The 15,049-nt window shown below is 56.7% G+C and overlaps 2 protein-coding genes across 6 annotated transcripts in view; both read right to left on the bottom strand.

Annotated features, from left to right (window-relative positions):
- SLC8A2 (solute carrier family 8 member A2) overlaps positions 1-2,781 on the bottom strand; it is a 30,937-nt gene extending 28,156 nt beyond the window's left edge. For 4 of the 5 annotated variants that reach the window (XM_082438382.1, XM_082438384.1, XM_082438386.1 and 1 more), the window contains exon 1: positions 2,713-2,781. The gene's annotated coding sequence lies outside the window, so the exon portion shown is untranslated. The remainder of the gene's footprint in view (positions 1-2,712) is intronic. The other variant, XM_082438383.1, reaches the window with a different exon arrangement.
- Positions 2,782-4,979: 2,198 nt separating this feature from the next.
- On the bottom strand, positions 4,980-12,595 carry KPTN (kaptin, actin binding protein). The gene is made up of 12 exons (XM_082437738.1): positions 12,288-12,595; positions 11,824-11,906; positions 11,636-11,720; positions 11,484-11,538; positions 9,847-9,922; positions 9,652-9,725; positions 9,324-9,433; positions 9,162-9,239; positions 8,297-8,372; positions 7,397-7,532; positions 7,135-7,317; positions 4,980-5,401 (listed from the first exon to the last, which is right to left on the bottom strand). The coding sequence occupies exons 1-12, from the start codon at positions 12,508-12,510 to the stop codon at positions 5,273-5,275; spliced, it is 1,308 nt and encodes a 435-aa protein (XP_082293864.1). The 5' UTR covers positions 12,511-12,595; the 3' UTR covers positions 4,980-5,272.
- Between the last annotated feature and the right edge of the window lie 2,454 nt (positions 12,596-15,049).

Below are 15,049 nucleotides of genomic sequence, written 5' to 3'. Positions count from 1 at the left end.
CACCCATGTCCTCATGGATTGGGAGCTGGCTCCTTTGGGGGAGGGAGGCAAAATATTGGCAGAACTTCCCTGAAGAGTGTGTGTGTGTGTGTGTAGGGGGGCAGGGGGCGGGGTGATTCTTAAAGGGCCACCGTACAATTAGCCCCCTCGGCAAGGCCCCTAATGGTACATCTAATTAGCAGCCCCCTAATTAGCAACGACTTAGGCATAATTACAAACCCACCAGGATCCAAGGCAAAGACTCACGCTCTCTTCTCCCTCCCTCCCCTCCCTGCAGCTTTCAGGAGAAACCAGGTCCACCTGGGAGTCAAGAATTCATCTATAGCATCTCACTCCCTCTCTCAGGGAAGGGCCATGGCCTGGGAAGTCCGCCCTCAAGTCCAACCACCTGTCCCTCCCGCCTCAGTCCTCAAGGGAGACCCGGATCAGCCAATAGGAGGCCCGCCCTCCTTGCCCTGGCACTGGGCAAAGCAGCCTGGTTCAACGCCTTTTCCTGCAAAACCTGGTTTCCTCTCCCTGGGGCCTTAGGAAAGAAGGGGTCAGGGAGAGAAAGCACTAGATAAATATCTGTTAAATGAACCACCAAGAGGTCTGAGCCCTGTCACTGGGGACAGCTGGGTTCCCCCTTCTTGAGGCTCCTGCCTCTGCTTCTCTCGCTCCATGAGCAGCCCTGAAACATAATCTGGGTTTAGAATCCAGGGGCAAAAGCATCAGGTGGAGGCCAGGGTGGGACTCCGGAGGGCAGATGGCGGGCACCGTCTCCTGGGGCCATCTGTCCCCTCCCTTGTGGGCCGGTGGCCAGCTGGGTCAGTGGCGAGTGCCCCAGTTCTGCCTCACCCACCTCTCGGGGCCTCGGAGACCTCATCTGTAGGGTGGGACTGCAAGCTTCAGTGGGGTGGGGCGGTCAGTCCGGCAGGCCAGGTAGGACCCCCTCCTTCAAGTCCCTCATATTGGTTAAGGGGGGTGATGGTTCCTGACCGCGCTCAGGGTGGGCGCAGGGGGTGCCCGCTGCCTGCTCTCGGTGGGGACACGGGCTTCTAAACATGCACGCTTACTGCTCCAGGGTAAGCCAGGCTCTCCCGCCTGCACACAATGTCCCAGCCTGGGGATCACACACAGACACACACAGTCTCAGTGTTCAGGCTATGGTATGCCGATCGGTAAACTGAGGTCCGGAGGGGCAAAGAGCTTGGCCAAGTCATGCAACTTCAAGTCAGGGGCAGAGAAGAGATGGAACTCAAGGTGTGGGACTCCTAAGCTGGTGCTTGTTTTAACCCACCTGGAATCCCACGTGGGCACTCGAGGACCTCACCCCATCACAGCCTGGGCTACAGGCTCAGCCCCACACCTCTCATCTCGCCCGCCTTCTCTGGGGCCCCCTTCCCAACAGAAAAGAAGAGGATGTATCGGCCAGGGACCTCTAGACTCAGAAGGGCCCTCTCAGAGCCCCCCAAGGGGCAGTGGAGAAGCTTTTGAGCTCCAGCCCCACTGGGAGACAGGTCTGGGGCTGGCACACCATGAGACGATGGAGGCGAGACTGCAGGAGGGACTGGCCTGGCCCAGTACCTAAAGCTGTGCCTGGAGCAGGAAAGGTGCTCAGTAATTGTCAAAAGAATGAATGAGTCAAGAAATGGACAAACGGCAAAAGAGGTATGGAAGTTAGACTGCAGCAGGGACCGGTCCAGTCAATTTTGAAGAGGAATGGGAGGTTAGATTGCAGACAGGACTGGTTCAGTCTCCTCTACAAAGGCTACAGGTTACACTGCAAGAAGGACTGGCCTCAGGATGCCAGAAATAAGGCAGGGGAAAGCAGAGGAGCTCTGTCCTCAGGGGAGGGACGGGCGGATGCCAGCCGGGAGGATGGGGGGAGCTCGGCTGAGGAAGGGAGAGGAGTCTGGGGGACTCCGTGCCTCCTGGGGGAGCCCACTCTGCGGCGGCGGCAGGGGGCGGGGCGGGTCTTCTTCCCCCAGGTCTCCCCTTGCCAGGGGCGGAGACAAAGGTGTGTAGGAGGCAGTTAACCAGGGAGAGGAAGCGGAGAGGAAAGAGAGAGAGAGAAACAGAGACCAGGTCCTAGAGACGGAGATGGAGATGAGAAGCAGGGAAGAGAAAGATACACGCGGAGATGGACAGAGACAGACACGGGAAAGCTGAGACAGTAGAGACAGAGACAGAGGGACACACACAGAGATGGCGAAAGAGGAAAGCAGAGAGGAACCAAGGACTTAGAGACAGAAAGCCGGAACAGACTCAGGCACAGAGAGAGACAGAGACAAGAGTGAGACTGAGGGAGACAGGGAAAGGGACTCGGAGAGGCGGCCAGACTCCGCAGGACAGAGACCCCTGAGAGATGTGGAGACACAGAGAGACGAGACCCAGACACAGGAAGGCGGGGGCGGAGGTGGAGGTGGAGAACGCGAGTGCGGGTGCTGCCCCAGACAGGGTGGGGTGTTCTCACCCCCTCAGTGCCCAGGAGGCGCCCCCTCCCCAGCCCGCCCTGCTCCCTGAAGCGCAGGAGGGGTTGAGGATGTTGACCGCTGGTGGCGCCCCTACTGCACCTTAGGGCCCTGGTACCCGCGCCCGGGATATGCAGCCCCCCATCCCCTATAACGGAGCTCAGGGAGAAGCGGCTCCTGGCTCCTCAAATGCCCCCCTCCACCCACCTGGGGTAACACCATCCTTCCCCCAAGCCGCCCCTAACTGGGGGTCTCCTACCTGCAGCTACAGCCTAGAGCAGGTTCCCTCAGCACTGGATTGGCAGTGGTGGGCGACTCCGCCCGGCAGAGGGAGAGAGAGAGGGAGAGAGAGGGATGAGCTGGAGACTGAGAGGGAGAGCTAGGGAGGAGGGGAGGGAGAGGGGATAGAGGGAGGAGAGGAGGAGGGGGGAGGGCTTCGGGGGAGGGGGAGTCGGCTAGAGAGGGAGGAGGGGGGCCGGGGGAGAGAGCAGGGAGGGAGGAGGAGGAGGCGGGGAGAGGGGAGGCCGGCGCGGGGAGCCGGGGCGGGGCCTGGAGAGAGGAGGGGCGGGGGGTGGGGTGGGGGGAGATGAAGCAGCCCAAGCCTCCCACCCACCCTCTGGGTTCAGCACCACAGGCAAGGGACAGCACACACGCGCGCGCGCGGACACACACACACACACACACACACACACACACTTGCTGATCCATACATACAAGGGCCAAAGAGGCAAAACAGCTACAAATAGTCACAGGCTCCCAGAACTGGGGGGAGGGCAAGAATGTTTTTAGCCAGAGTCAGATCCAAATTCACATGCTGTGCCTGCTGACAAAGCCAGCCAGAAACAACCACAAAGGCACCCATTAATAATAATAGCAACAGTTGCCATTCACAAGGGGCTTCCAGCCCTTACCACGTGCCAAGCATTGTTATAACATTTTTAATAAGTGCTTGACACATGTTGACACAGCTGACCCTCCTAAAAGCCCTGTGAGGTAAATGCTACTAGCCCCATTTTACAGATGGGGAAACTGAGGCACAGAGTGGTGAAGTGTGGCTTCAGGTTCTCCCTTAACTGCTACACTACACACTGTCCCAGACTGAGGGGCTGGCAAGAAGTTAGGCAGCCAGCTGCAAAGGACCGGGCAGGCGCTGGGAACACAAACTCACGAGTCCTGAAATGGTGAACACACACACACGTGCACACATCTCACAGACCCAGAACATCACTACTTAAATGCCCCAAATCCCACCCTAGGGTCCCACTCCCACCCAGGACAGGAGGCGACGGAGCACTCAGCCTCTGCAGACGGGCAGCAGGAGGGAGACCCTGATGTTGCCAATGGCCCATGCCCATCGCCAGTCCTGGCTGGACACCCCCGGGCCCACTGCCAGGAGAGGAGGGAGACGACCCAGCTCCAGCTGCCTGCGATTTCCCACACTTGGGTTCTGGGAGGTGAGGTGAAGACAGGGGTGGCCAAGAATTGGTGGGCTCCAGCCTCCTGAAGACCCCCTGTGGGGCACTGGTAGCTTAGTCTTCACTGTCGGTGCAGATGGTCAGACTGACGGGTGGACTTCCATGGCAGGAGGTAGACAGATGGCTAGAACGACCATGGTGCTGGCCCCCCCCCCCCCCAGGAAGCAGGGGTCCCACCCAAACCCTGCAGCAGCAAGGAAGGAACTCCCTCCCACAACCAGCCTGGACCTCGCTCAGGAATTGCTCCCCCACCCTCCCGACCCGATTCTATTCCTGGCAAGATTTCTTCTGTTGTCCCCGCCCTCCACTGGTCCCTGTGATGTAGGCCTCAATTCCTTCTCCTGGTGCCACGGAAGTGGCCACAGGAGGGGCAATCGCTACAGCCACGGGGCAGGGAAGTTAGCCTTGTCTCCCACTTCCTGGTTCCCCAATCCCCTGGGCTTTTCAACTAGGCCTACCCTTAGCCCCTTCCAGGACAGTGTAGCCTGGGGCTCACCTCAGGACTCCCCAGTTGAGACCTAAATCGATCACTTCTGCTGGGTGTTAACCTTGGCTCTTGGCGCAAGGTCTGACCATAGTAATTTTTGCTAGGGTCCAACTTCAGCATTATTCACAGGGGGTCTGGCCTGAGACCCCCTGCTACAATTTGACCATGGCTTCCCCACGACAGTCCTTTCCACCCACATCTTCTCCTCTGAGGCTCAATTTCCTTATCTTCCAATTGAGCCCTGACCTCAGATCCAGAGCTTTCTACTACTGGGGTCTAACCTCAGTTCACTTGCGGAGGTCTAATAACCCTACAGACCTTTCCCTTATATTCTACAGTCTTTCCTATGGAGGTTTAACTTCCTGTAGGGCCTAACTTCCTTTCTTTCCTCTGAAATCTACGCTACGATCCCACTTCAGTCCGGCTGCTGGGTCTGACCTTGGATCCCCAATCCCCAAAGTCCCCCCCTCCCTCCATTCTTCTGGGTGAGTCCGGCTCCCGACAGAGCCTGGCAACAGTTGGTCCTCATCAAGCGTACGCCGAACAAAAGAATGGAGACAAGTGCAAGTTTGGTTCCTCTAGACACAGAAATAATCACCACTGACCGAGTCTCAAGGGGATAGAGGCGGGGTGGGGTGGGGTCATCCAATTTTCAAATGGGGACACAGAGGCACAGAGAGGGGAGTGGGGGTCACAGGGCACGCTGGGGCGGGGCCAGAGCAGGACCCACTGCTCCACCACCCTGGGGTGTCTGGGGAGACCAGTGCCTCCTTCAGGATGCTTCCCCCGCCATGAAGAGCCGGAGGCGGGCACCCCAAGGAACTGTGGCAGGCCTGGGGTGGGCAGCGGGTGGGTGCTCAGGAGGCCGGGGTCTCAGCAGGCCCGGCGCCCACCTTGTCCCCCAGCCTCTGTGGCTGACGTCTCCTCTGCTCTGCTTGGTGCCGAAGCCGGGTCAGAACCAGCTCCGAGGCCTGGATCAGGCTATGCTGTGGGGAACGAGAGAGGAGGGCAGGGCTGAGACAGAGCTGGAAGGTGCAGGTTACACGCCGCCCCCCCCAACCCCCAAATGCTGAGAGCGCAGCCACGGTGGGAGGTCCGCGTGTGGGGTTCGAATGGGTCTCTGTGATGGGGTGAAGGTCAGACCCAGGGGGACGGCCTTCAGTGAACTTCCGGTGGAAGGGACAAAGCCCAGCCCCAGATGTGTGGGTCTGAGGTTAGAACTCAGTGGAGGGGACGGGGATGGATCAAAACATAACGGAGATAACACAACATTGTAAAACAACTATACCCCAACAAACAAACAAAAAAACATAAAGGAGAGCTCGCGTTATATGGGGGTGAGGCTTGACCACCCGAGAGAGGCTGAGGTTAGTCCACAGCAGGGGGAACAAAGGTGAGACCCTGGCAGAAAAGGTTAGGCCCACAGGACAGAGAAGGAGCAAACCAAAGTGGAAAAGAGAGGACTATGTCACCACACAAGGGACGGAGCCAGACCCTGGCTGGAGGGTCCGAAGTTAGCCCCTGAGAGAAGGGACGGAGGGGAGATCACAGTGGAATGGCTTGAAAGAGATCACAATGCGGGATGCTGGGAGGCTGCGACCACAGCAGAAGGGAAGCCCCTTCTCCCCCAGGTGGACCACAGCCCTGTCCACTGTGGTCTAACCTCAGACCTCTCCTCATTCCGTTTTACTCGAGGGTCCAACCTTTGTCCCATGTACTGTGGTTCAGCCTCAGACTTTTCCACTGGGGTCCAACCTCTATCTCTCTGAGGTCTAACCTGGACCATTCCGCTGATGACTAGACTGAAGGAAAAGGCCCCAGCAAAGCCTGCAGCGGAGACAGTAAGGCTAGACTCCAGTAGAAAGAACCCAGGTGAGACCACATGGGAAAGGAGCCTGGAGTCAGACCAGAGCGAAGGGGTGGGAAAACACCAGATCAGGAAACAGAGGTTCATCACAGCTGAAGGGCTGGGGCCGGGCCGTAGTGAAAAGGTCAGAGGTCAGACATATTAGTTGGAGGTTAAACAGCAACGGAAGGTTCCAGGCTGGACCCTGGGCCATTGGAATGGTTGGATATTAAACCGTAAGGGCAGTTAAGCTGCTGTCGGAGGGTGAGAGGTCAAAGTACAGGAGAAGGCTGGACATTAGACCACAGGTCACGGGCGTGACCACAGTAGAAAGTTCAGTGGTTAGACCAAAGTGGAAGGGTTTGAGATTAGACTACGGCAGAAAGCTGGAGATTGGCTGGAGAAGGAGGCTGAAGGTTAGACCACAGGCAGAATGAAGCCGGTCACACAGGTAGAAGAAAGGGTGGCTGCAGTAGGAGGGCCAAGGTTAGGGCGCAGTGGAAGAGTGCAGGTCAGGTCCCGGGGGCAGATCCAGGCTGGGCCACAGGGAAGGGACACGGTCAAAGCAGGTGGAACAAAGTACAGGCGTTCGGGAGGCGGAGGGAGGCCAGGGGGCCGGGGCTGACAGATGCTGTGGCTGGGCCCCCTTCCCCCCTGGCTGTGAGTGCCCCCAGCACCTCCCTTCTCCTTGACCAACAGGAACCGCCTGCCTCCCCCAAGAGGGGACCTGCAGCCAATGACCCCCTTGCCCGAAGCGGGGCCCAGGCTCCAGTTTCCAGAGGGATCGGGCCAAGGCCTGCCTGCCCCTCTCCCGTGAGATCGTGCCCTCAATAAGGCGGGTGTTAAGGCGCCGTCTCAGGGGCCCCTGGCTACCTGCAGGATGTGCACGCCCTTCAGGGAGACCACAGCGAGCTCGCGCAGCCCGTCCCCAGTCAGGTCCACGTGCGCCATGGCCAGCAGGGGGCTCGAGAAGCTCCGCTGCCACAGCAAGCGGAAGCCACGCTGGGCCCCGGGGAGCCCGCGCTCTGGGCTGCAGTACTTGTAACAGAGCAGCTCCTGCAGGGGCAGGGGATTGGGGTCACACGGGGAGAGGCAGAGGACACAGGCCACGGCAGCCCCACCCCTCCGGCCCCACCTGTCCGTAGGTGGCCACCAGGACCTCCGGCCGCCCATCCAAATCGATGTCGGTGACCAGGCCACAGAGGACGCTGTCAAACTGGTCGCTGCCAGGCAGGAGAAGCTGGTCCTCGAGGCCCCGGCTCAGCAGGTCCCTGAGGGTCAGACCACGGCGGGGAGACTGAGGTCGACCGCGGTGCCCGACACCCTTAGCACCGGACCCTCACGGGTCAGGTCTGGATGTACTGTTCCTCCTGAAGCCTGGACACCCTCGTCTCCAAGTTAGACATCCTCATATCCACCAAGGGGAGCTCAAACTGTCTCTGATCTGGACGCCCACACTGTCCCTGGAGGTGGGACCGCCTTGCTCCCAAATAGAAACCCACACCTTCCTTCTGGTGACCCCCTTGTCTCCAGTCTGGACACCCACGAGGCCCCCTGAAGCCTGAGAGCTCAGCCCCAGCCCGGACACCTTCACCGCCCACCAGCTGTGCCCAGCTGGCTCGCACTGGCTCACGGGAGCCGACTGGGAAATTTTCAGAAACTTTGTGAGCGGCTTGGCATCACGTTGGTGGCTCAAAATCCACTGAGGTGGGAGTGTTGACAGCACGGAAATGGGCAGATCCCATAAACCAGGGCTTTCTCCCACATGGAGCCTGTGATTAAACACTTACCAACATGCTCTGTCCACCCACCCCAGGGGGACGGGACATCTCGGTTCCCACCCGAGGCCTCAGCACATCCCCTACAAGTTCTAGACTTAAACACTCATGCTCCTCTCCCTGGGACACAGACACCTCTACCTGCCCAGCCCTGAACCACTACACCCAAAGCTTTACTCTCTGCGGAGAATGACAAGGTTAGATGACCGTGCAAAGGCATGGGGTCAGCCCACACCCACGTGCCCCGTGGCCCTCACCGATACACCACCGCTGGTTCCAACATGCCGGCCACCAGCACGCTGTACTCCTCCTGCTGTGGCCTGTCCTCGGTCTCTGCAGAAGGAACGTGAATGGCGGGGGAGGTGTGAGGGGACAGGTTCTAGGCTCCTCCTCCCTCCTCCCCATCCGTCCATTCCTGAGAGGAACACACGTTAGACCCCTGAGATTGGGCTACAGGGGGAGGGTTACAGGTTAGACCACCAGAGAATGATGGAGGTCAGATGCCAGGAGGAGGGAGAGGTGTTGGATGACAGTTTAAAAAGTCCAAGGTTAGACCACCAGGGTAGAAGAGACAAAGGTTAGGTGACAGCACAAAAGTCCGTGGTTAGACCGCAGTGAGAGCATCAGGGGATAAACCACAGGGGAAGGGGCAGAAGACAGACTACAGAGGTCAGGCCAAGAGAAACGCCAGAGAAGGACAGACCGCAGTAAGAGGAACAGATCAACATGTGGGGCGAAAGGAGAGACCCCGAGTGGGGAGACAGCGCTGAGTCCGTGAGAAAAGCCTGGACTTGGATGGCAGCGAGAGACAGAGTGAAGAGGCCACAGACGGGGGGTCAGAGGAAGTCACAGTGTGAGCGGTGAAAGTCAGACCACCAAGGGAAAGGCAGAAGTTCAACTCCAGGGTAAAAGCTACAGTCGGACCACCACAGGGGCAAGTAGCTGGAGCTGAAATTCAGGAGCGTCGTGGGGAGGGAATGGGCACACTGGAGCTCCCGGGCTGGAGTGGGGCACACAGGGGGGAGGGAGGGATGGTGGGGAGCTGGGCATGTGGGGAGAGGGGTACAAATGCGGGTGGAGGAGCCGAGCCCGCAGCCTGGCCTCCCCCTGCCCGGAGCTCACCCTCGGGGGCCGAGAGGCTGAACACGATCACTCGGGAGATGGGGCCGTCCTGCAGGATGGTCCAAGTCTGCAGAACCTCTGTGTGGAGGGCGAGGACTCAGGGCCCAGCCCCGAGCACCTCCGCCCCGCCCCCCGTGTCTGGGCCCCCGCCCCAGCCATCACCTCGACTCTGCTGGTCTACGTGGGCGACACGGACATAACCGCTCTGACAGCCGAGAGCTGAGAGTCGCCGGGACGTGCCGGGCAGGTTGTGCACGTCAAGCCAGAGGACACTGGGGGTGGACGGGTGGACAGAGGGGCCTGAGGGCCGTCACCAGGCCCCAGCCCCCACCTCCACCTCCCTAGAAGCATCCACCCCACCCCACCCCACCTCCGGTAGAGCCCTGGGCCTCCGGTGGGCCTGATTTCTCTAGGGGTCAATTCCCACCACCTGATTTCTCTGAGGCTGCCTGCCCCGGTTCCCACTGGCCTCTGTCAGGGCCTCTCCTACCTACTGGTCAGGTTCGTGAGCTCTGGGAAGAGGTTTTCCACGGGCTGTTCTTCAAACTGATGCAGCCCCTCGTTCTGGGGGAACCAAGACCCGCCATCCGCTTGGAGTCAGCGGCCAGCCTCACACACTGCGCCCCATGCCAGCCCATGGTGGCCCCAGCAGGGCTCTGCCCACCCAGCCTCCCCCCTGCCTCACCTCCTTGTAGAGATGAATGGCAGGGTCATTCCCACTCAGGAGAAACACGGTCTCCAGTTGATCCCCGACCTGGACCCTGAAAGCAGAAAAATCTAGAATGCCAGTGTGGTAGAGTCCGTGTGTTTTAAAATCCTCCTCTTGCAGAAACTCTTGCTTGCGAGAACCCTAACATTCTAGGTTCTAGACACTGGATCCAGAGCTAGGATCTCAGGATGTAGAATTCTAGAAACTAGCCCTCACAGAATCTCAGATTTTAGAACTTTCCAGTCCCAGAATCACAGAAACCTTCTGTTTCTAGAGCCCTCACTTGCTAGAATCTTCACTCTGGATGTGGATTCAGGAATGAACATGGAGGGCTTCCCTGGTGGTGCAGTGGTTGAGAATCTGCCTGCCAATGCAGGGGACACGGGTTTGAGCCCTGGTCTGGGAAGATCCCACATGCCGCGGAGCAACTGGGCCCGTGAGCCACAACTACTGAGCCTGCGCGTCTGGAGCCTCTGCTCCGCAACAAGAGAGGCCGCGATAGTGAGAGGCCCGCGCACTGCGATGAAGAGTGGCCCCCACTCGCCGCAACTGGAGAAAGCCCTCACACAGAAACGAAGACCCAACACAGCCAAAAATAAAAACATAATAAATAAATAATAAATAAAAATTAAAAAAAAAAAAAAAGGAATGAACATGGAGCTCTAGAATGGGCTGCAGAACCTCAGAACACTAGTACCTCTTTACCCTAGAACCCCAGTGTTCTAGAAGTTCTGTTTTCTGTCTCCTTTGAAATGCTAGAACTTCTGGAAATTGCCATCATGGATATTCAGACTTATAGAATTGGTAGAATACCCAGATCGTAGAACCCAGAACATTAGTGCTTTAGAACCTTCAGTTTCTAGAACTCTCATCTGCTAGACCAGAGGTTGGCAAACTATGACCTGCAGGGAAAATCCAAAACCCACGGCCTGTTTTTGTGAATAAAGTTTTATTGGAACACAGCCACACCCATTCATTTACACAGTGTCAATGGCTGCCTTCTTGCTACAGTGGCCAACTTGAGTAGTTGTGATAGAGATTATTTGACCCCAAAGCTGCGCCTTAAAAGAAAAAGTTTGCCAACCCCTCTGCTAGAACACTGGTGTTCTGGAATTCAGAGCTCTAGAATGGAATTCTTATACTTTGGGATTCTAGAACATCAGTATTCTAGACGGTCTGTATTCTATCTCCTTGAAATATTACAATGTTAGGGCTTTAATGTTACAGAATCTCAGAATCATCAAACTGTAGAATTTTCAAATCTTGGAATCCCAGAGCTTATAACTCTAGAAAAATTGGCATTTCTGGGTCTTGGAATGCCCAAATCTAGATCGTTAGAATTTGAGAATTCTACACGTCTGGAGCACAGGTGCTCAATTCACTCTCAAATTTTCTAGTTCGGGGATAACAAAATGGTAGCCCATCAGCCAAGTCTGGTCCATGGCTACCTTAAATGCACGATGCTTTAAAAAACAAACTAGTCTGACTGTCTATAGGCAGGTTTGTGGTCTCCAGTTTGCTACAGCCTCCGCCCTCCCAACACACACACACACACACACACACACACACACACACACACACTCCCTATTGTATCACACCTGTGGCTTACTTACTCTGCGTGGCACAGTTGGAAAGGAGTGAACTGGAGCTCCAGGTTCAGGCAGCTCTCTGCAGGGGGAGCACAGGCAGATGGGAACAGGAGACCTGACAGCCCCCCACCCCCCACCCCCTTCCCCATCCCTCCTTCCCTCCAGGCCACACTTACGGGCAATGGAGTCCAGGTTGTACTCAGAGCCAGGCTCATAGTCACAGTAGATGTTAAGGAAGGGGCTGCCCTTGTCCCCTGAATCCTGGGAGAGGAAACTGGCCTCAGGAGAGAGTAGGGGCAGCAAGAGGGATATGGGTCAGACCCAGTAAGGAGGAGAAAATGGATAGGTGGAGGGCTCTGGGTACCTTGATGAACGTGATCCCCACCACCAGGCCCTGCTTTGGGGGCGACTTGTTGAAGGTGTCGATGGAGACAATCTCTGCGTCCACTGGGAGAGGACAGTTCAAAGTTCACGTTTCAGGCAGACCCGTGACCCCAATATTCCCAATCAACAGTGAGCCCTGACCTCTAGGACTCAGTCATCTCCGACCACCACAAATTATCATGACCTCTGGGACGGTACGAGTCCTCATCACCATCACCATGGTAGGAGGGATCCTGGTTTCTGAGTCTGAGGAATCCTGAACCCTAACTACTTAAGGCCCCTATTAGCCCTGTCCTCTGACCCCAATGCCTCCAGATAACCAGCCTTGACCCCCTTCAATCACCATCACCCTGATCCCATTCTCCCATCTGGTGACCTGGCTCAGAGCCTCAGAAGCCTTCTCAGCACTACGTTCCAAGCCCCCAGCCCCATGGCGCCACGCACCGGGAATGTAATTGAACTGCAGCTCCTTGGCCACGGGCCGGATTTTCTGTCGGAGGTCTTGGTAGCGGAAGCCTAGCACCTTGCCTTTAAGGGTGGCGGCCAGCAGCTCCCCGCGCCCGCCCGCGCCGCCCGCCAGCCCGTACACATTGCTCTGAGAGGAGAAGCGTGTGAAGCTGTCCTCGCGCAGCGGGCAAGGCCCCGCGGCCACGGCCGCCTCCCCCATCACGCCCCTCAAACACCGGTCCCCGTAGCCCCCACGGCTGCCCGCTCTTCGCCATGGACCGCCGGGCGCCGGCCGGTCGCGCAGACTGATTACGTAGAGAAGCTGCCGACGCTGCCCTTTACCAAGATGGCTGCCAGCCGGGCCGCTTGGGCTTCCCACCAGACTTTGCCTCAATGCGTCTGCGCGCTCCTGCCTGGTCCTTTTCAGGGCCGTGGGGACTGCCGCCAGCAGATTAAGACCTGAAGGTGGGAGGTGGTGGCCCCTGCTGTGGGCTGTGCGGAAGGCGGAATAAGAAGAACCTTAATGCTCAATATAGCCCTTACCTGCCAGGAACTGTTCTAAGCGCTTTACATCTATCAATTTTTAGTTAAAACTCACAGGCAGGCTTGAGGTAGGTACGATATGTTTTACCGATGAAGAAACTGAGGCACAGACAGGTAAAGTAATTTGTCTAAGATCACACAGCTAGAAGCAGCAGTCAGTATTGGAACCCAAACACAATAGCTCCATAGTTTGTTTGAATCACATCACCTTTAAAATGGTGAAATGCATTCTTCTTACCCCAAGGAAAAAGTTCTAGCTATCTGTCCTGGCCAATTACCACCACCTTCTTTACTGAAAGCCTACTTTATCAGTCATGTTGGCTGATTATCTCATTGAATCTTCACAAATACCCTGCTCGTTACCCCGCGTTCATTTATTCAGCATTTATTGACCACTGTACGAATTTATCTCCATAAACTGTTGCAACAACTCTGGAAAGAGGTTTATTATCCGTTTCTGGAGAATGAAATTGAGGCTCGGGGAGAATAAGTCCCTTGACTGATATGATAGTAAGTGGTGGAGACAGGATGAGGTCTTCTGGGATTCCTGTATATACTTTTTTGTCTCCAGAAGGGCATCAAGGGTTTGGGGACTCTATGTATACCTGTATGTTATTTCCAGAAAACATGAGTTGGCCAGCTGTCCTGGCCACCTTGAGTAATCTTCTGTCACCCCCTTCCATACAGAAAGAAAACACACACACGCACGCACACACACTGCAAGATCTGTGAAGGCAGTGACTGGATCTCCCTTGGTCACAGTCAAATCCCTGATGCCTGGCCCACAAGGCCTGACATGGAACGAGCATTTAGTAAACATGTTAAGAACCCAAAACTATGTACCAGGCCCTTTGCCAAGCACCTGGGACACTTGCATAAGAGACCTGAGAGGAGAGTTCTCAAAGGCAGACTGGATCTGGAGGGTGGTGAAAAGAAAGGAGGAGTCTGTGTCCACTCCAGATCTGGTTATGCTACTTAGTGCTGTAATCCCAGGGTTTGAACCAGGGCGTGGCACACAGTAGGTGCTGAGTAGATAATTGCTGAGTAAATGGGGGTGGGGTCTGGTTCTGCCGCTTCTGAACAATGTTTTCTTCAGGCTTCTTCTACCTCCCTTGGTAACCGCGAAACCACATTCCCTTCATGTTTGAGTGAATGAATAAACAAATGGGTTGGAAAGGAAAGAACTGTCCTGTTCAGTGGTTTCCAACCCTAACTACACGTTTGGATCACCTATGGAAAAAAACCCTCCAAAACCAAAAGGGTGGGGAACCTCAATCAAATCACAATTTATCAGAGTGCAACCCAAGCTTGAGCACTTCTAATATGATTTTAAAGCACAGCCAGGGTTGAGAATCACTATTTAGGTCATGGGTGGCACAAACAGATTCTCACACTACTTACTCTTCAGCCTGTGCCATGGCAGACACTGGTAATCAATCTGAGATCTCAAGAGTCTTAACTGAGCTCTAGGCAGCCGTTACCAATCGATTAGAGCTGTGGGAGAAGCTGAAGGGGACAGAGGGGCAGGGCAGGGTGTCATATAGAGGCCACTCTCTTGACACACGCTGAGCCTGAACCTTTCCTGAACTCCTTCCAGGCTCTAGGCTGGAGCAGCTCTCCGAGGAGCCTGCCCTGGTTTCCTGGGCAGCCCCTGCTCTGCAGCCCCTGTTCACTTCCTGACATCACGCCACATACTGTGGCACTGAGTCTGCAACTGGGCACTGACCCTCCTCCAGCTGTTCCCCTACTCCAAAGTGGGGAGCGCCCGGCCCAGCCCAGTGCCGGTGGAAGCACAGGCACATCAGACTGTCCACCTGACAGGCAGGCCCACGTGCTGGAGTGTGGAGGCGGCGGCTGATTCTTGCCCTCCTTTCCTGGGCAAAGGGCTCCTGCTGTTTCCCCTCCCACTCACCATACCCACTCAGTCCTCCATGCACTCCGCCCGCCAAAGCCGCTCCCTCCCCCACCCTTCGACAGATGGAACAGTGCCACTGGGGCTTTCAGCCCTCCCTGCAGGGAAATATGGACGTGGGGTGTGAGGCTGGAAGACTTGGTGGGCCCCCTCCACCCCTTCTCATCACCGGTGATGCATCCATCCTCCTGCCAGCTCTGGGGGAGGGGCGCTGGCACCCATCATCCCAGCTGAGGAAACCAAGGACCAGAAAGCCCCGAGCTCAAAGATCGCAAGCCCATGGCTCCCAAACCCACCAGCCCTG

Source organism: Balaenoptera physalus (genome assembly GCF_965194825.1).
Source record: "Balaenoptera physalus genome assembly, chromosome: 19".
Lineage (NCBI taxonomy): Eukaryota > Metazoa > Chordata > Mammalia > Artiodactyla > Balaenopteridae > Balaenoptera > Balaenoptera physalus.
This window is presented reverse-complemented; position numbering and strand designations above follow the sequence as displayed.